A 21,933-nucleotide genomic window follows, 5' to 3' on the forward strand; every position below is an offset into this window, starting at 1 on the left:
CTGTAGACGGGGTAGCACCGAGCTAGTAAGGGAGGGTTGTGTGGGAGACACGGACATGGGAGATAGGGACGGCCTCGCGTCTCTAGATGACAGTCTTTTTGCTCTATTTTAAGTTAAGAAGAAGAGATAATGTTGAAGCGTGAAGTTTTGTCCTCGTCAGACACACTGGCCCTTAGCTGTGGGCCACATGTCTGTTATTTCTACTGTACTTTCTAGAGAGGCGACCCTCTTAAACCACACAAATATCCATTGATTTCTGCTTTTTCTGAGCTCCCCCTACCCCGCCGCAAACCCCCAGTGTGTAAATTGTTAGGCTGTGACACCGTAACCAGCTTTTGCAAAAACCACAGCCGCCACGCCCGGCCCCATAGGCACCGCAGACTCATGTCCTGCTTCCTCTAGTTCCCCAATTCCGAGGTGATTGCTCTTGGGCCGAGGTGCTGAGGGGAGTAGAATTCCCTATTGTGAATTAGCAGCAGGTGAAATTCTATTTGTCATCAATTTCTCTTTGGGGTTACAGAGCAGAAAACTGCAGACAAGCTGCTGCTTTGATGGCTCACTCCTAAAAATCTCTTTTTGTTCTTTATCTATTTGAACTGACAGTGATCAGAGCTGCAGCAGGACAGGGCTCTCTGGAGAAATCACCTTCCCCTGCCTATTGACAGATCCCTCTGTTCTGCATCAGACGGGCTTTGTCCCATCACAGGCATCCAGGCCTTGGAAGGAGCCACCAATTAAACCTCTTGAGCCAGTAAAATCTGAAGCCACTTTGGAGTGTCTGTTCTGATTAGGCAGGATGAGAGGAAGCCCATCACCCTGCAGGCCCCGCTCCCTGGTCTCAATTTTCTCTCTTGCCTCCACCAGGTGCGAGAGGTGTGAGAGGAGCTTCACGCAGGCCACCCAGCTGAGCCGACACCAGCGGATGCCCAATGAGTGCAAGCCAATAACCGAGAGCCCAGAATCAATCGAAGTGGATTAACTGATTGACTGGTTGGAATTAAACTGCAAGGAAAGTCATGATTAAATGTCACGGACACTTAAGCAAAACCAAAGATTTCCTCTGAGCAACTTTCAATCAGTCCCAGAAAACCAAAAGCAGTAATAAAATAAGTAAGATGTTAAGAGATATTGATCCTGGCGTGGAAGTCAGACCAGGAAAGAGATTATTTATTTATGACTAGGGATGAGACTTATTTCAGTGGACAACTAACCTGGGACGGCTAACATTTCCAGTCCCGCCATGTATTTGCTTTGTTTCTAAAAAGCTTTTTAAAAACTGTTATTTAATACCAAAGGGAGGAATCACATGGGTTCTTCTGCCCACAGCTGTGACTAAGAACGCACAGGGACTTGGTTCTCGTTGCACCTTTTTTTAGTAGCATGTTTCATGGGGACCCGTTGTACAGCCCTTCTTCCTGCTGTTTGGCCTGGCCGGCCTGAGGCTGGCTGCCCGGGGGGACCTCGAAGCAACAGCGTTGGCTGAGTCAGTGCCACCCTCTGCCCCTAGGCTCCCATCACCCTGTCGTCCACGCTCACTTCTCGTGCACTTTTCTCGCGGTTCCTTCCGCCCAGCCACCTGGTCTCGATGCAGGGGAGCCTGGAGAAGGAAGACAGTGGTTTCAGTCTCAAAATTCAAAGGAAAAAGTGGGGGACGTATTCCATCCTGTCAGGATTGCAAAAACATTTAACATGTACGGAGCTTCGTAATATAGTATATTGTTCCGAAGCAGCTAGTTGAGAAAATTTTGTTTTCGATAACATTTTAGCTTAAAAAAAATGAAAATGAAAATGAAAATAAAGTTCTTCGGTCTGAGGCTGGATATAAGGTATTAGGCTTCAAGTAATCTTTGGTGTTGTTTCTGTGAAAGTGTTGAATATGTGAGCAAAAGTCATGCCAAGCCCCGTCGTCAAGGCCCTTTTAGCAGTTTTCTCCTCCTTCCTCAGAACAGTGAAGCCTGGCAGGCCCTTTTACTCACTCCTGGGTGCGGAAGGAGCATTTCTGCAAAAATAGGTAAAAATAGCCCTTCCGAGGAAACATTGAGAGGAGGAGCCACGAACGGGGTTGTGCTTAGAACAGACTGCCCAGCAGCAAATAATTTCATCAATAGGAATTACCTTATCTTCTTTCAAGATTGATTAATTTCGCTGTTCTTTGATCAAGTGCTTGGAAAGTGAGTTTAATTGCAGCTAGCCTCTCTGTCCAACAGTGGTGCTCAATGAAACTGGGTCACATTTCCTGAAATGATCCAGTGTTGGTCCTTTAGCTCCCAGCAGCATCTCAGAGACTCAATACCTTGGCGGCCAGTTGAGATAAAACTGAACAGTTTTATGTAGAGTGTTTAATAACAACAATTTTTGTTTTCTAAATTTCTTTGCCACCTGATAGCAACACATAGCTTTATAAGAAACTCCTTGTCTTGGAGCTCTCCTGTTTTCTTCCCTCCATAAAAATAGGAGACACATAAATGAACTCACTACTGAAAGGCGGGGATCCTGCGTGGTTCAGTTTAATCTATCGTTACATATTTGGTTATCAGAAAATCTTTCTTCCCTTTTAATTTTGCTTCTCTGTCACTTAGTACCCAGCTGCCACATTTAAAATGAAATAAAATAGGGCCTCATTAATTGTGCTTATAGTTATTATTTATACACACATATATATGAAAATAATTGCTAGAATTGTGAGCTCCAAAGAGAAACTTGGCTAATTCTGACTTTCATTGCCTAATCTCAAGTCATTTACCTAGAATTTTCCCCCCATTTCTTGCTTTTTGTCATGGAAGTAGTAAGCAATCTATGCTGCTATGCAGCTGTTGCTCATTGAAACTATTCTGTCTGGCAGGTAGCAATGCATTTACAGTTCCCTGCCCTGAGTGATGGAGACATTTGCCAACACTGATGTGTCATTGGGAAGGGTGGAAAGAATATGTAGTTACATTAACCCGGAACTGACAAGAAAATAACAGATCCGTTACAAAGATGAACAAGCTATTTCATTTATTAAGGCTGAACCATTTGCTTGAACTTTTTGAAAATGATAAGGGACTCACCTATATATTTCTAATACATGGGTTTTTTTTGGTAAGAAAAATCTGCCTAGCCATTTGCTTCATTTCACAATTGAACACAAAGTACCCTACTCAGTTCTCATGAGCACCACATGTGAGAGCGAGAAGCGGTCACTGCTACCTTGATGGCTGGCATGGGAAGACTTTACCCACAATCCTCTCTGCTACTGCTACGGCTTTGCTGGCTGCTTCCAAACTCCCGCTGGATGTGGCAGTAACCTCCACACCAAAAGACCCGTGCCATTTAAATTTATTTTTCTCCTATATTATTAAGAGAGATTTTTGGCATACATATTCCACCAAATTTGGTCAGAAGATATTTTCTGCCTAACAGATAGAAAATTGGATACTCCCTTTTTTCAGGCATTTGGGGACATTCACAATTTTCACACTGCTGACCTGTCGCCAGCTTCTAGCAGCCCAGCAGAGGCCGTCTGTCCCTGAGACAGGCCTATACCTGGAAACTGACTTGGAACCCTGAGGCAGGTACTGAGATGATTTGGGTCCCAAATGCTTTGTATCAAAGTATGTGCCTCCCAACAATTGCTTTAGCCTTTTCTATTTACAGTAGACACATAATCCCGTGGGAATAGCAAATGGGTGGTAGAAATTGCAGTCAGAAAGATTTCCCACTTTCCCTTACTAGCAACTTCCTAATTAACAATGGTGTAAAGAGAATAAAAGCTCTGAATCACTGAGGGCAGAGGATATCTAGGATGATGATGGTAGACCGTCAGAGCCGAATCAGGGGTTGGCTCTCGAAGCTGTCCTTCCTTACCCTTCTCTGTCAGTGGGGACAGAGGAAGTTTTCTTTTCCAGAATAAGACTTTCCATCCTAGCATAAGCTCATTTGTCTAGCAGTCTAAGCAAAAGGGTAATTCCTGGTAGGAGTCAAGGTGCAGCAGGATGAGGGGTGCGGCTGCAGACCATCACATTTCTAGAACAAGCTCAGTAACCTAAGGCAAAGCTGAATAATTTCCCCAGGAAATGTGCCTGAATTTTTTTTTCTGATGAGCTTTTCATTTTGGTTTTATCTTTAAAAATGACTTTTTTCAGAGGAGATATGCTTTTACAAAGGTATCGTGTGGGTAATTAAAGCTGTAAAACTTAATCTTGTATAATTTATATAATTTGATTCAATTAGTGCATTTTTAATGAGTGTCCATTCAAGTGGACTTGAATGGGCCTTGTCGGGAAACTACAACAGCAAAAGATCATGATACCACTCTGTCCTAACAGAGCTTATAATTTATTAGACCATACCTTGGAAAAACTTCATTCTAGTCCAGAAATATAAAGATTTATAAACATTTATCAACTTATCAATTTTTAAATCAATGTATTGCTTCATTGTTTCATTCATTTATTCTACAACTATTTATTTAATGTTTGTTTTATATAAAAACCCCATTTTAAGTGTTCCCCATAAACAGCACTACTACATAAGTGACTATTGGTGAGAAAATAATATTCTCCTCCTAAGTGGCTGGCTTAGTAACATGGGTATTTTAGTTCTTTAGGCCATTGTCTCAGTGAGGTTAAAGAGATTGCTGCGACTGGGAGAATCTGGGAGATGTAAACTCAGCTGGGGGCCAGAAGATAGGCATATTGCAAAGCAAATTGAGATGCACGACATGTTGTCTTTGCTTAACCCACTGAGCTATTGGTTGTTAGCAGCAATATCAAGAGACCAGGATTAGGGCCAGGGTCTTGGGATTTTATGACCCCCTTCCAATGATAAGGCAACTAATGGAACAGGGCTGGAGTTGCTGGGGGAAGGAACTCTGCAGACCCTGACTGGGTCTGAGGTCCCTCACATGTGACAAGCCTTGGCAATGCAGTCCCTGTGCCCAGCGTGTACTCTATTTGCTTTGCACTTGTTTAAAATATCAAATGCAGGTATCTCTTGAGTTGTTTAAAGTGGGAAACACGGCACATCTCACAAAGTAGAGCATTTCAAGAAAAGCAGGGTCAACAGGTCACGCTGAGCATACCCGCAGTCTGATGTTTGGATTCCTTGCTCTCATATGAAGGCTCCACATGCCTACAGAAACCAGATCAGGAATAACAAGTAAACTAAATAAACACATTTTGTAAAAAGTTAGTTTCTGGTTTTCTTCCTTGATGTGAATGTAACTTTCTTTCCCATAACCTTTACCAGTTCCTGACATGAAAATCCTTAAAGATACCAAGAGATTCACTGCTTTAAGTGATAACAGTCAGTTCCAGAAATGTCATTCATATGTCAGGATCCTTTCAAAGTAAAGAGCTCTGGAGACTTTTTACAAAGTGACTAGATACGTGGTGTTTATCCACCCAAGAGTTTGAGGTTTTCCCATCACGGCATTTATCTGAACTACCACAAAACAACAGAGTCCTGGTAAGAGGCACGAGTTTCAGCCCTCCTCGGGATTCAGTTCTGCAAACCCAAAGATCAGCTGTCAGGTACAGCTGGTTAGAGACAGCCAGACAGAGAAGAACATTGCTTTATGTGTGGATGCCTTGCCACAGATGCTTAGCCTGTCGTCCATGGTTGTGTTGAACACTTAAAATAGTTATTCAGTTTCTTCTCTAAGAAATAAATGTCAGAAGTTTCCTCAGATCAATATGTAAAATGATAAAAACACAAAAATATGTCAGAAAACAGGGCAAAAACATGAAACTATTGAGTTTTCTTCTCTGTATACTGAAGATGCTACCCTTAGAAAAGAATCTGTTGAGTAAATTTTAATGGAAAAATAAGGAAATTCTGAGTTTATTCCCACAGATGTTGATGGGATGATAATGATCGTAACTTGCATTGTGCAGTTACTGTCAGGCACTGTTCTAATTGCTTAATGTGGATTATCTCATTTAATTTTCAGTAACTCGATAACACAGATACTATCATCATCCCTTTCTCATATATACTTAATCTTATCCTTGCAGCTTCTTTACTTTTATCCCCCTCCAAAACCATTAATAGGTAATTGGTGAAAAAGGAAACTATTTCTCCATGCAAAGCTTCCTTTTGAGAATAAGAGCCTTTTAAAATTAACTAATAAACCCAAGTATAATTTATTTATAAAATGTGTTTGTGGAAGCAATGCCAAAATACTCTTATAATTGTAGTTGCTGATTTTTGTTATCTCCAAATCTGTGTTGCTGGACAGCAGAATTTCAAATATCTGATTGCTGACTGGCATTATTTTTGTTTTTAATGTGCAACTAGGATTGCACACTAAAAGAAAAAAAAGTAATTCACATTAGGACAAATGGCAACAGTCAGGAAGAGCAGGTTATATTGGATAGTGGCCAAAAGAGAACTAGGCTCAAACACTATTGACAAATGAAAACACATCCTGAATGGGGCTAAATGAAATCTACTTTCCTGTCTTTGTTCTGAGTGCTAAGTGAGGTCCTTTTCACGCATCAGTGGAGCAATTATGCAGTCTGTGCGTTGGGGACATGGGCTCATGTGTGTAGCCTGTTGGTTTAAAGCACTGAGGTAGAGAGACTGAAGTCCTTATAGATATGGTTTGTCAAAGGCACAAATAATATAGTTGCATGCATGAAGTACTCAAGGAACCAATTCAAGTTCTGGAGCACAGTCTAGGTGAAACTGTTTGTGAAGTTTGTTCAAAAAAGTGAGTTTACAGAATTTCTTCCTGAGCCAGCTTTATTACAAGGCACTTCTTTACTGTGGTGCTGAAACCACACCGCATGCTGTTTTCCTCCAGATTCTGATTCCAGTGGGCTCGTTTGTTTGTTAAAGGGATAAATACGTTTTCCTTGTCAGTCGAACACAGTGGGCTTCTCATTGGTATTTCCAGTTTCCTGTCTGGCAAAACGTCCCTCTTGCTGCCTTTCTCCCCCAAACACGGCACATCACTTCCTCGCGAAAACAATTTTGATATAAACTTTAACAAGGTAGAGATATATTTCTACAGCAGAACTCTTTCGTGTTTAAAAACAATCGTGCCACAGGTAGGGGAGAGCAGCCATTTTAGAGCAATGTTCACCAGCTCACAGTCCCTGTTGATCCACATTCGAGCATTGTCGAATGCTAACAGACTCAACCCTTGGAGACTCTGAGCTGTCTAGACACATCCTCAAGTGTCTGCCAGCCTGGAGAGAATGAAATAGCAAAAGCAGAGGCAAAATTCTTCTCCTTGGAAGTTCCAAGTCCTTTATGAAAGAGGCTTCCCCAGGTTCACGTGAAAAGGCTTAGGTGATGATGAAGGTATTAAGGAAAACTTTGGCTGAGATCAGCAAAGTTATTTGGGAAGCCTAATGTTCCCAAGTTAATTTATTTTGTTATATCAAGGGGAAGGCATCCAGCTTTGTGGGATGCTAATAGAAGTAAGCTATTTAGATGCTATCAGGACATTGTGTAAATTTGCTTAATGTTACTAGTATTTTAAATTTACTGTACATGGTCCCCCATTGGAACAGAAATAAGTCTCTCTCCAACTTCCCACCAGATAAAATGGTTAGGGTGAGTGCTTCATGTCAGTGCTGCTTTTTGGGAATTGGAAAGTTTAAACAAGTCACTTAAGAGAATGAGAAGAAGCTTACTGTGGGTGGTGAGGAGTGTGTGGACGGTTTGCTGTTAGAACCACTGGTATGACAGGAATGGTTATCCTCCGTTAGAATGATAAACAATTAGCTTACATTTTTAAAAACTTTAATAAACTCACATCTTTAAAAAAAAATAAAACGATACTACAAAGGACCAATGAGATCATGCATGCTGCTGTATTCTTGTGATAGAATCTACCAGGATTATGTTGTATTTAAATGAAAAACAGGCACACATTGAGATAAATGACCGAGAAATGTAAATATATTTGATTAATAAAATATTTCTATGATGACTTGATCTGCCCTCAGGCTTTGTCTTTCTGGTTCTACATTGGTCATTTCTCAAACGCAAACTGTTTGATTCTAGCGTGCAGCTTAGGTACTAGGCAGTCAACAAACTCTTGTAGGGAAGCAAGGAAAGCATAAACCATAGACCCAGCTGACAGAAAGATTGTTAAAATTCAGGCCCGTGGTCTATCCAGACATATTGGAGATTACTGTCTTCCTCACTCACATGCTCACGTGCTCATTTGCGCAGCTAGGTTGGGTCCACTCTCAAGGACACTCATGCACAGAGGCCCAGCCACAAACCAATGGCAGGGTGGACTGATATTTGACCTCCAGCCCCATGAGCCTTGGAGAAGAGCAGAAAGCTTCTGCTCTGAGGGTGGCCTGGGCCTATGACCTTTCTGGGTGTATGTCACCATGGGGCTCTCAGTCAGAAAGCCAAAATCAGCTGTTTGATCTCTTTCTTATTCTGTTGGAAAATAAAATTCCACTTGACTAGAAAAAGATATGTGAGCTTCAAGGAACAGCAAGGAGGACACCGAGGCTGGTGTGGATTGAAAGGGGTGGAGACTGTGGGAGGTAAGGTCAGAGGGAGAAGGTAGGTGGACCATATGGAACCGTGAAGGCCATTGTGAGAACTTGGCCTTTCCCCTGAGTGCGGTGGGAAAATCTTCTTTAGAGCAGAAGCAAGAGGTGATCTGGTTTAAAATGCTCATTCTGGCTGCTTTTTGAGAACAGACTGTAGTGGGGACATGGACTGAAGGCAGGAGATGGGTAGGAGGAGATCTCAACACAGGCGAGAGATGGTGGTGCTTCCTGCTAGGGTGGTGGCAGTGAAGATGGCAGGAAGTAGTTAAATTCTGGACATATTTTGAAGTTTGAACAGGATTTGCTGATGGATTGGATGTTGGATGTTAGATAAAGAGAAGAATCAAGGATGACTCCAATGTGTTTTGGTCTAAACGACTGGAAAGATAGAGATTTTAGGTTAGGGGGTTTACATTCAGCTTTTAGGTATTTGTCCTTTTCCATAAGTACCAAGACTATTCCAATCTAATAAACGTGAAAATGATGGTCCACAGCAGGCAGCTGTCTGGCTCTCCCAGAGTGGCCAAGCTTAGCACTCAGTCCCACCTGCAAACACAAAGTTGAATTTTATCTTGCTGCTTCTGTTGTATTACATTGATATTCCATGGCCCAGGAATGACATGCCAATGTTTCCTGAGAAAAATATTACATCAGAGTGAAGATATACTTTTGAAATTGTAGCACTCTCAGCCACAGGGTACCTGAGTCTCCTGGATAGGGAAAGCACCTTTAAGGAAAGGGTGCTCTGGGAACATACGGGAACTCTTTTCCTCGTGTAGCTTATTTCTCTGGCCAGGCTGTAGGCTCAGGTCAGTGCCTCTTGATGGCGGCAAGGCAGGGCCAGCCTGATGGTTTTCAGACCCCTGGTTGGAACGGTTCTGAGCAGCTTTGATGAACATCTAGCCCGTAGACAACTAGTGTTTGTCATTCATCCATTCATTCATCCATCCTCTTAACAAATATATTTTTAAAGTCTACTGTGTGTGTGTCTATATATATATGAATAGACCATGGTGAGTAATAAAACCTGTAAGCAAAGAAAAGACATGTAATTAATTAAAATATAGTGGTCATAGGAAACTATACAGGAACTAGTGGGGACAGATTTGAGGGATTGGTCAGTTCTCCCTGGAGGGAGAAATTTGGGCAAATCCAAGGAGTTGCCACCTGAGATGTGAGTTGAAATGAGCAGAGATACGTGTTTGGCTCCCCTGCTAAGTAGCTACCATAAGGGACTGTCACGTGGGCTCATTGGGAAGATCTGCCACCTATGTTGATGGCTGCCCCGTGTGCCCTTCTCTGAGACATTTGTCTCATATTTGAATCAAAGTTTTTATGTTATTTTAAAAACATTTTATCATTGCTGTTATCCCTGTATGGATAATAATTTTTTACATGGAAACTAAAGAGCTTGTCACAAGTCAACAGCAAACTAATGGTTCATGGCATTAAGACAACTTGTGAATATTCTTACCTTTTTGAAAGAATGCACTTCTCTGGGAGTGTGTTGGAAAACTAGACTGCTCCACAGAAAAATTCATAAACACAGAAAACTCCAAACTTTCTTTGAATTTCAGGGAGGGGGGGCCTAGACTCCAAGTTAAGAAACCTGACTCTAAGATCTTACACTTCTAATGGTACCTTTCAGTAGTCAATTATAGCTTTAAAACATTGAATGGAGATGAAAATAAAAATTCCTAGTAGATAATAAAAGCAGATGTATTTCTTCATTCCCTTACATGAAAACTCTAATGAGGAAAAACAAAGAGAGTTGATTGGCTCGCCCTCATTGCAAGAGAGGCAAGGGGCTTAGGCAGCAGGAACTTCTCTTCTAGTTTATGACTTGATATGAGGCCCATAGATACCCAGAAAGAAAACCAGGCCAAATCCACAAGGCAGAGAGATGATTTTGTTATCATTTAAAGGGGTAACTCATGGCCAGGCAGAAATTTTCCCCACTTGTCATCCCAGATTATTCCCACTTTCCAACCCCGACTTAAACGTGTGTGTATAGAAACTACATATGACATGTCCTCCATGGCAAGGGAATACTAATTATTTGGAATCCCAGTGACAGCCAAAATAAATTATTTGGTGTCTTTTAGGTAAACAGAATTTTTAGTCCCAAACTTGCCATATAATACAGTGAGGACTAATCTTGTATGATCTTTCTGTCAGTCTCCCTGCTCTTAGATAGCCAGTACACACACACTTTATATGAGATAATCTATTTTTAAAATCCTTAATAAAAGAATTCCAAGATCCCATTATTTATATTCTCTTCTGAGTTTTTATTGTTGTCTTTACCATTTGCAGTGGGTTGAATGGCACCCCACCCCCCACAAAAAAGTTGTGTCCACTCAGAACCTGTGAATGTGATCTTATTTTGAAAAAGGGTCTTTGCAGATATAACTAAGTTAAGGATTCTGAAATCACCCTGGGTTACCCAGGTGGTTCCTAAATTCAATGGCAAGGGTCCTCGTGAGAGTCAGAAGAAGAGAAGGCACGCAGCAGGGAGGCACGTGCAGATGGAGGCAGAGATCAAAGTTATGCATCCACAAGCCAAGGAATGTTTGGAACTGCCAGAAACTGAAAAAGGCAAGGGAAGAGTCTTCCTAGAGCCTTTGAAAGGAGGATGACCCCGATGACACCTTGCTTTCAGACCCCTGGAGCCTCCAGAATTGTGACAGAATAAATTTCTATTGTTTTAAGCTTATAATTTATTATGGCAGCCTTAGAAAACTAATATACCATTGTAGTTCATAACCCAGCATCTTACAATAGTGGGCAATCGTTTTAAATATTAATAATTTTCAATCAAATTTACTTTTAAGAAATTCTCTTCATCAAGATAATTTTACTTCCTTTGACTTACATTGGTCAATAAGGCTTGCCATGTTGCTTTTGCAATGTAGAATGATCACATTCCCTAATGACAACTCTCCTTAAATATGCCTGTAAGTACCTGGATCTACACAGAATCTGTATACTGCTGATGCTTGGGGCAAAGCTCTTTTGCACACACTTCCTGACCTTCTTAGTCAGCTCAGGCTGCTATAACAACAAATCATAGACTGGGTGGCTTAAACAACAGATTGATTTTTTCGCAGTTCTGGAGGCTGGGAAGTCCAAGATCAAGGTGCCGACAGAGTTGGTTCCTGGAGAGGGCCTGCCTTCTAGCTTATAGATAACTGTCTTCTTGCCCCACCTCTATATTGGGGTTGGGGCTTCAACATGAATTTTGGGAGCACAGAATATTCTGTCCATAACACTGGCAATTACTTGTTTTCAAACTTTTATTGTCTTCAGAGAATATAATGGCAAAGAGTATATATGTAGTTCACCAGTTTTAGGTGTATTTTTAAAGAGTTATCATGTGTTTTACAGTAAAACATTTTAAAATTAATTGGGTCTCTTTCATATAAATTATAGGAATAAAAGTGTCTGTAAACATCTCCAAATTATCTTCCTGAAAGATAGTGTGGTTATCTGGCTCCATGATGGGTAGCCTGAGCTGTAGATCTGTTTCTTCATCTTGTCAGTTTCTTTTTTCTTTATTTCTTTTAATTTAGAAACCCTTAATTCCCAATTGTAAGTTATTGGCAATGGCTGTAGGTATTTGATGGCTCTGTGAAAGTCGTTGACATTCAGGTTAAACATAGACCCAGGAATTAAGGAGAATTTTTGCACTGAAAATTACTTTCAGCACTCTGTTGGACTCTAACCTGAAGAACATATACTGTTTCAAAGTTGGAAATTTGACATTTCAATTTGAGAGTTAAAGGCAAATGGTTTCCTAATCCACTCTATTTGCATATGTCTATAGAAGGTATTTCTTCTTGCTTTGTTGTACTATTTGTTTATGGTTTTAAAATTTGTCCAATAATACATCATTTTTTTTCCCTTCAATAAACAGTAAAAATGATCAAGTACCAAAAAAGCTTGGAAGTTAGACATTTGCATTCAAGTTTGTTCTTAAGAAATTGTGGTTTCAATTTAAAAATCATGATATCTTAGCACTGATTATAAAATCAGAGTGTTCTCAACCTCTGGTAACCACAGAGCCCATTGTGAGCAATTCATATAAATACAGCCCACCAATTTTAGTACATTTAAAAAATGCATCCCTGGGATAATAAATCTTGGGTGAAGGCAGCATTTTGAGTCATTGAAATGTCCTTCTAATTTGTCATTCTTTTTAGCCATTCATTTTACCATGTGAGATTGTGGTTGGGTCACTAAAGAGGTGGAGTCTATTTCCTCAAATATGGCCTGGATTTGACTTGTTTGGCCAACAGAATGTGGTAGAAGTGTTGATGGGCTGGTTCTGAGCCTGGGCCCCAAGACATTTTTTGTGTGTCTGCTTGCTCTCTTTTGTTGCCATGAGAACATGCCTGGGGTAGTCTGCTGGGGGATGAGGGACACTTGGAACTGATCCAGGTTGCCCCAGTAGACCCAGCTGATTGCCAGCCAACCCTTAAACATATGTGAGCCCGGCCAAATCCAACAGTGCTACCAAGCTAATCCCCAGATGATTCCAGCCTCAGTATGAGCAATACGTGAGTTGTTGCGTGCTACAAAGATTTTGCTATTCTTTGTTGTCTGGAATAACTGCGGCAATAGACAATCAATACCATAGCCAACAGAGCTCAGCATAGAGAATCGGGGTGTTTGGACTTCCCCTTGCCTGTCCATATAGCCCATGGAAAAGACATTCAGTGGCTGTGAGTTGATTTTGTTTACAATTTTCTGTATTTCTTTCAATATTTAATTAAGTTTTGGAGACACATTTTTGGCTGTCTACTATTCTTTGTAAATGAAGCTAAATATGGGTTGACAGTTCAGGACAAATTATTTTACTCTTATTCTTAGCATGCATAGCTAGTATCCCATCAATAGTCAGACCAACTCATTTTTCTATTGGTATCAGACCTCACAAAATAATTATCAACATAATAAAAAGTCTCTTCTGTAGTATTTGCTTTTACTGTTAGTTAGAAGAAAATGTCATCACACATTTGTCCTTCATATGTAGTGTACATCTGCTGATTTGTATACTGTACATCAGTGGTTTTGTCCCACGGCAGTGTGAAATATCTATTCACACGTGTTTGGTTTACTTATTTGACAGACATTTATGTAGCAGGTATCGTGTGCCAAGCACCGTCCTCAGTGCCTCACAGTGTTGATTTACTTCATCTTCTTAGCAGCTCTGAGGTAGGTGCTGTTATTATCCCTGTTATATATTAATAATGAGCAAATCGAGGCACAGAGAGGTTAAGTACGTTGCCCACGGTCACAGTGCTAGCAAGGGGCAGAGGTGGGATGTGAGTGTAGCAGTCTGGCTCTGGAGTCCACATTCTTAATCACTACACGTGACAGAAATTGCCCCTTTACACTTATGTCATTGTTATGTGAAACCCACCGTGCTGCTTGAAAATGGGGCTGCTTTTCTGCTGTCTTCCCAACCATGGTATCAATCAGTAAACACACAGCTGGCTTTACAGGTTTATGGCAGTGGTGTGACTTGTTTTGCTGTAGAGAGGGATATTTTAAATGAAACCTCTGTACTTTTGGTCTCACCTTTGCCTTCCAGCACAATTTGTAAATGTCTTACTAGAAAATGTTAATATTATTTTACACTTGTTCCAGAAAACTCTGCTGGCTTATCGGGAAGGTTGTTACGCTGTTTTTAAAAATAAGGGGAAGGCTTGAGTTGCTTCATGACCCTATATGACAAAATTTCCTAACATATAATGTAATAAAGACAAGGGGTAAATGGATAGATAAGTTTATAAAATCTAATTTTCAGATACCAGGTAGTTGGATTTACATGTCCCAGCTTTTATACATATATATATACTTGAGTTCTCATGACCATTTACATTTTATGACATTATCTTGAGTTATATATTTTTATTACTATTTTACTTTTTTGCATTTAATTGTACCACTTTGGAGGGTGTGTGTGTCTGTGTGTGTGTGTGTGTGAACTGGGAATAAAATGACATGTCACTGAGAGGCAGCAGCGTCAGAGTTTATGGACTCAAGCCAGATTGCGTGGGGTTGAATTCCAAATCCAACACTTATCTCTCCATGATACACTTTTCGCATCCATAAAACTATAAAATGGGGATAATAACAATAATACCTACTTCATGGAATCATTCTGAAGATTAAATGTGTTCACGTAAAGCAAGTATATCTAGCATATAATTTGCCATCCAACAAATTAAAGATCACGTATAACGAAGATGAAAAATATAAATTTAGCTATTATAAATATTAACATGCAAATATAATGACAAAGTGCACCCTGTTGATTGAAAGTTAGCCATGGCAAAACGACCACATGGGATCCTAATAGTACATGGCTATTGAGGACAGAATGGGATTTTCATAAACACCGGAACTAACCTTACACTGCAACTTTGTGACGTGTATGTAAACAAAGTTGTTTCCTCACCTTTCCCTCTGAAACCACAAACTCCCAACAGAACACATTCAGGTTACCCCAAAATTTAGTGGTTTTAAAACAATCTTTTCATTTTGCTCACAATTTTGTTTGTGAGAAATTCAGGAAGGGCTCAGCTGGGCAGTTCTGATGTGGAATGGTCAAGCGATTGCAGCCAGCAGTTGGAGGGGGCTCGATCATCTGAAGGCGTGACTGGGAAGAACATCCACGGTGACTCTCTAGCGAGGCTGGCAGGTAGGGCTGGACGTCAGCTGGGAGCTTAGCTGGGGCTGTTGACCTGAGGGCCGAGACTTGGCTGCCCCAGCACGGCAGCAGAGGGCCAGCCAGAGCAAGCATCCCAAAAGGACCAGCCTCGGAACTTACATAGCATCACTCCCACTGTACTCTGTTGATTGAGGCCTGCCCAGATTCAAGGGAGGGGACATTGGCCCCACTTCTCAATGAGAGGAAGGTCAAAGGATTTGGGGTCCATGTTTCTAAATTGCCACAGACCACTAAATAGAATTCCAGTAACTGCAAAAGATGTGTAGAAACTTCCCTCTGGGATGTGTACATCTAGATTATTCAATTCTAGCTTCTTTCATTTTTTTCTTAAGAGTCTAACGTTTTAATACTTGGACCATTCATAGAGGCCAGAACAAGGAGAACTCAGAAATCAGCTAAAATTTTGAAAGACTGAGGAGAATCGGTGAGATTTCTTATAAAACTATTGGTAGCAATGTTCCTCTCTCTCTGGGAGCTTGGAGATTGCACTAGTGCTGTGGCCACAGGGTATTTAAATAGCTCCCCTTATGGACTGCCTCAGATTGACTCAGCCTTCCCTTAGACTTGGGAAATTCATTGCCGTTCCCTGGCCCTGCTACTTCTGCTAGTGAATTCCATATATGACTTGGAAGAGAGATTCCCTCTTCACACTACACCGTGTTTTTGTCTGCTCACGCACTGTGCACCCCTCCATGGGCACCTCCCCTGTGAAGCGTTTCCCTGGCTGGGAGTCTTCAAGTGCTTCCTGACTGGATCTTCCTTCCTTAGGAGTAGCAAGAGACCTGATCCATTGAGTCCCAAACATGAGGGTACCACCCACAGAAAACAGGCCAAAAAGCAAGTGCTCTAAGAGAAATTGTTCTTAGATGAATCCATATGGAAATAGGCCAAAATTCACAGCTGGATGAGATCTGTTTTCAGGTTTGGAAATAGCTTGCTTTCTAAAAGTTGACGTTGTGCATGGGACAAATATATTTGGTATCTCCCATGGCTACTGACTGGGGGCAACTTTGATTTATATTCATTGGCCAAATAACAAAAGAAGACCACTAGTCCCTCAAATGAGGCAGGTAAGCTGGATCCAGAGTGGAAGCTCCTCGAGTCTCACAGAGCAAGGTCAGAAGAATCACGGACAGATTTGGTTCATCTTCTTCTAAAAGACCATCTTGCACAGTGAGGAGGGTGCTCCTGCATCCCGATCTGCCTCCTACTTTCCAGCGTCTTTTTCCATGTAAGACGGCCTTCCTGGACTGTGTTGTTGCCTGACCACTAGCTGTGAGGCACGTTACTCCCAGGCGGGCTCTGTCTCTGTGACCAAGGCCACCCTGAGGCAAGGCCTGGACTCAGCCTTCCTACACTCCTGCTTTTTACAGGAGAAGCTTCAACGAGCTACAGTGCCCCCCAGCTCACTTTTCAGGTGTGCAGAGTTCTGCAACTTTCATTCTGCAGCATTTCCTCGCAGCCCTCTTCCTCTGGGCCAAGTTTTGAAAGTGCTCAAGCTCCACAGGCCTGAGCTTTGGAGATGAATTTGAGTCTTGCTGCTTTGCGGTCTTCTGGCCAATCACAGAGCCTCTTTGATTAAAAACAAAGAAGTCAAGAAGAGGCTAAGCTTTTCTTGCACATGAACTAGCTCTTCAAAGCAATGTTTCAAAAAGTGCTAATGACTCAGACCAGATGGAGTCCATTTCCCTGAAAAAGCCGAGTGTCTAAAGAAGCAGGAAGTGGAGCTCACCCAGACCGGTGTCTCTGGGTTTTCAACTCCAGCCTCACTCCAAATAGCACCCGCTGCTTCCTGCTCCCTGTCCTCTGCCGGCTGCCCAAACTGCCATTGCTTGTCAGCCTTTAGAGCAGGTGTCCTCAAACTGCGGCCCGCGGGCAACATGCGGGCCGCCTAGCCCATTTATCCGGCTCTCCGGTGTTTTTGCCCCCGCTGCCTGCCCTGCTTAGCAGCCAACCTGTCCGGGGCCCACAGTGCACACTCTCTAACAGTCTGAGGGACAGTGAACTGGCCCCCTGTTTAAAAAGTTGAGGACCCCTGCTTTAGAGAAACCTGACTTAGCCCAAATGGAAGCTAACCTCCAACTTCAAACCTGGGCTGGGATTCTTAGACTCCTTTCATGACCAAAATGCTTTTAGTTCAAAGTAATTCTCTTATTTTTTAATTGTGGAAAATATGCGTAACATAAAATTTACCACTTCAACCATTATTAAGTGCACAGTTCAGTGGTATTAAATACATTCACATTGTTATGCAACCATCACCGCCATCTATTTCCAGAAGTTTTTCGTCTTCCCCAGCTGAAACTCTGTGCCCATTACACAATAACTGCCTGGTCTCCCCTCCCACTAGCCCCTAGAAACCACCATTCTACTCTCCATCTCTCTGATTTTATTCTTCATGTTACCTCGTTAGATGGAATCAAATAATATTTTTCCTTTTGTGACTGGCTTACTTCATTTAACATAATGTCTTCAAATTTCATCCATGTTGTAGTATGTGTCAGAATTTCCTTCCTTTTTAAGGTTAATAGTATTCCCTTGTATGTATGTGCTGCGTTTTGTTTATTCATTCATGAGTGAATATGTGAGCTGCTCCCACCTCTTTGCTATTGTGAATAATGCTATAAACATGGTTGTGTAAATATCTTGTCAAGATTCTGCTTTGAATTCTTTTGGGTATATACTCAGAAGTGGAATTGCTGGACCATATGATAATTCTATTTTTAATTTTTTGAGGAACTACCATACTGTTTTCCATAGTGTCTGTGCCATTTTATACTCCTATGAGCAGTGTACAAAAGTTCCCATTTTTTCACATCCTTGCCAAACTGTTATTTTCTGTTCTTTTGATATAGCCATCTTAATGGTGTGAAGGGGTAGCTCATTGTGGTTTTGATTTGCATTTATTTCCCTATTCTTTTCATCTGCTTTTTGGCCATTTGTTATATCTTCTTTGGAAACATGTCTATTCAAGTCCTTTGTCTATTTTTTAATCAAGTAGTTAGGTGTTTTGGTGCTGAATTGTTGGAGTTTTAAAATATATATATTCTGGATATTAAACCTGTATCAGATGCATGATTTACAAATACTTTCTCTGATTCCATGGGGTGCATTTTCACTCTGTTGGTATTTTACTTTTATGCAAAAACTTTAAAATTTTGATGTAGTTTGATTTATTTTTCTTTTTGTTGCCTGTGCCTTTGGTGTCATATCCAAGAAATCATTGCCAAATCCAATGTCATGAAGCTTTTTCCATATGTGTTTGTAAGATTTTAAGATTTAGCTCTTACATTTAGGTCTTTGATCTATTTTGAGTTCATTTTTGTATATGATGTAAGGTAAAGGCCTAAGATCACTCTGTTATGTGTAAATATACAGTTTTCCCAACACCATTTTATAGAAAGGACTGTCCGTTCCCTGTTGAATGGTCTTGGCACCATATATGGGAGTTTTTATTTCTAGACTCTCAAATTAATTCTTGATTCATTGGATTGTGTTGATGGTCACAGAATTGCTTTCTGCTCCTTTAGACCAAAGGCTAGACACTGAGGCCGCCAGGGTGTCCTAGAATACTTGGTTCGCCTCAGTCAGTTCATTCACCCATCAACAGTTTGGGGGGCATATCAGTTCTTTCTGTATAAAAGACTTACACTGCGTTTTCCAAGTGAGGGAGTCACACAGCTCTGAAAATGTTAGTGGGCTGAGAAGGGAGGGAGTGTATTGAACAAGCCATTGTAGATGCGATGAGTGTTAGAAAATGGGAAACGTGGGGTGTCTTTGAGGTATATAACAGTTTGGAGTTCAGGGAAGTTTTCTTGACTAAATGAGGTCCAATCTGCAAGCCAAAGGACCAGTGGGAGTTAGTTTGGTGACAAGTGGGAAGAAGATGTCTCAGACAAGGGAACAGCATATTATTGAGTCTTCTCTGGTCCTCTGAATATGACAACGTTAAGAGCCACACAGAATTAGAATGGTATGTTTCCTTATGTCTCCTTCCTTAGACTTGACGTTCCTTGAGGACAGGATTGTGTGGTAGTCTCCTTTGTGTCTTCAGTCCCCAGCACGGCAGAGCCTGCCCACCATGAGTCCAGTGTGTGCTTATTCTGTCAGACCAGCGAACCCTGAGCATCCATCTTTGGTTTCTGTCAGCCTTTAAGGAAGTTGTCATATCAAATGACACGTTTTTTATGCGGGATCTCTGATTTTGTCTTCATACCTACCCTGCGAGATAAGCACTGTGATCTAGTTTAGAGATAAAAAGTAAAAATCCAAGGCTCTTAGAAAGTAATTTGTACAAGGTCACATGGCTAGAGAGTGGAAAAGTCAGGATTTTAACCCAGGTCTGATTGGAATATGAGTCATGTTCTTGGAATTATTTCATGCTGCCTCACTGTGTACTTTCCCAGATAATTCAGAATTGTGAGGAGGGAAACTAGCTTTCACCAGGGGCATAGAGCCCATGCTGCGGACTTGTGTTGTAATAATAGCTTTTATTGAGCACTTAGTATATACTGAGCTAGTCTAAGCACATTCTATGTCTTTTCTCACAAAATTCTCACAACAACCCTACAAGGTAGGAGCTGTAATTATGACCACTCTACAGATGAGAAAAGTAGAGGCACAAAGAGCCAGGATCTGACAACGGCAGACTGGCTGGGCAGGCGTCGCACCACGCTGGGATTCTGCTCCCGAATCCTGTCCCGGCTGCTAGGAAGCAGTTATTGCTATCTCTGTTAAAGCGGAGGGAACTGGGTCAGAGGGGTGACACTTACTGACTTTGCTCTTGCCATTTGTATTATTTGGACTCATCTCTTCTTTCTCCTGACAGTCTCTCACCTGCCTCCAAATAATCAGAAAAATCACTTCCAATGGGGCAGAATATAAGGAATTCTTTCTCTCAAGCAGAAGTCGAGGCATTTAACCCACCAGGCTTTCTCCGTGGTCTTGACTATTTGATGTTCTTTCTGTCTCAGGAGGGTTGATTAAGAGCCCTGCAAAGAGAGAAGCTTCAGAGCTCCTAAGCTCTGAAAGGGTACCTTGACCCCAGGCACCCGAGCGCTGGGTCAGACACGGCAACCGTGATTTATAGAGCAATAAACAGGGCCTTTCCAAACCACGTTTCGCCTCCTTCGAGGGAGCGAGCAATCAACTTTCTGAGTGTAAAACCTACTTTTCATAAAATATTTTTGTTTGTTATTGAGAAAAGCGTTAGTATTTTGGGTAGGGTGAGAAGCAGGAGTAGCATGCAGAAATTAGACAACAAAGCAAAATAACCACACATTCGGACTTAGGAAGTTGTATCCCGTCAAACCCTATCTATTCATGTCTGTGCTGCTCCCCTGCACACCAGGTTTGCAGACAGGGACTGCTGGCTCGTGTATTCTCCTAGGGAGAAAAATGACACGGGTGGGGAATGAGATTCTCCTCCCCTTCCACCTCCTCCCCACCCCACCCACCGCTCTCTCCACCCCCACCCTCACTCCCCCAAAACACCCAAACTTTTTTTGAGCTACATGATGCAATGTGTGATGATTTCTTTTTCTGGACAGAGGAGCAGCAGTTGTTTCTTTCTCAACTAATTTTTGTTCCAAGACCTCACAAGGCGTGAGGAGAATAATTTCCTGGGTAAAGAAAGCATGTGAGTGTCTGCATCTAAAGATACACAAATCCCAGAACTTAGTGGGAGTAGGGCGGAGACGAGAGGGAATGAAAACAGAAGAAAGTCGTTCGTGCTACAGGGAAATTAGAAACCAAGACTTCTGCTCACTCGTTCTCTCTCTCTCTCTCTCTCTCTGTTTCTTCTTTCACCATTCCCTATGGCTATAAAGAACCCTATAGGCTTTAAGTAAGTTCAATTTCCTTTAGCTTGAAAAAAACACTAAGGCATTCTTTTAAAGATCTAGGTCACTGATTATGGAAGTTGGGGCATGGAAGGTTCTTAGGAGATGTTATTGTAATAAATTCTAGTCTGACTTACTGGGTTGTTAAATTATAAATTCTATTAAGCATATTTTCCCTCAGTTTCAACTCCAGCAAGTTTTCCCTATGTGAAATACTCAGATTACACACAAGTGAGCACTAAAGTGGAGACGATGGGAAGGAGGGTAGATAAGAGGTAGGCGTCACATCCAGAAAATTCCTATCGCCATGAACCTTAGGGGTGCACAGTTAGCAGGCTTCTCAGGAAGTTATATACATCATGTCCAGGACTTTACATTAAAATGACTTTTTACTCGAGTCATTTGTTAGTCCATTACCGCTTCACATATCAGATTGCATTTCATCTCGTGTTGAATCAAGGTAACCTGGCATGTAAAAACAGGCTCCCCAGTGTCACTTCCAGCGCTCAGCAGCAGTGGAGCTTCCTGCAGCATTTGACCTCACACTCCTCCATGGGGCCTGCAGGATCACAACGTTTTGCTGAAAGTATTTGCCATTGATTGACTCCCAGATTCTCCCACAAAGATGGGCAATTGGCAGATAAAGGCCAAATCATGTGCTAAATGCTGATTTTTTTCTCTTTAGGGTTCAACTCATTCTTCTTCAACTGCAGTCCTAAAAGGATCTGAAATTGTGTGATTCTTGTTTGGAATCCTGTGATCGTTGCAGGCAGAAGAAAGAGAAGAGAGACCCGGAACTGATGACAAAGGAGCAGAGGAAATCACACGTGTGAAAAAGCCTTGAGGC

At 41.6% G+C, this 21,933-nt stretch overlaps 1 protein-coding gene across 1 annotated transcript in view; it reads left to right on the top strand.

Moving 5' to 3' along the window:
* PRDM6 (PR/SET domain 6) overlaps nt 1–20,642 on the top strand; it is a 115,777-nt gene extending 95,135 nt beyond the window's left edge. Inside the window, exon 7 of the mRNA XM_012788555.3 lies at nt 865–20,642. Within this exon, the coding sequence (XP_012644009.2) occupies nt 865–979 (115 nt within the window). The 3' untranslated portion in view covers nt 980–20,642. The remainder of the gene's footprint in view (nt 1–864) is intronic.
* Nucleotides 20,643–21,933: the final 1,291 nt, after the last annotated feature.

Source organism: Microcebus murinus, chromosome 11 (assembly GCF_040939455.1).
Source record: "Microcebus murinus isolate Inina chromosome 11, M.murinus_Inina_mat1.0, whole genome shotgun sequence".
NCBI lineage: Eukaryota > Metazoa > Chordata > Mammalia > Primates > Cheirogaleidae > Microcebus > Microcebus murinus.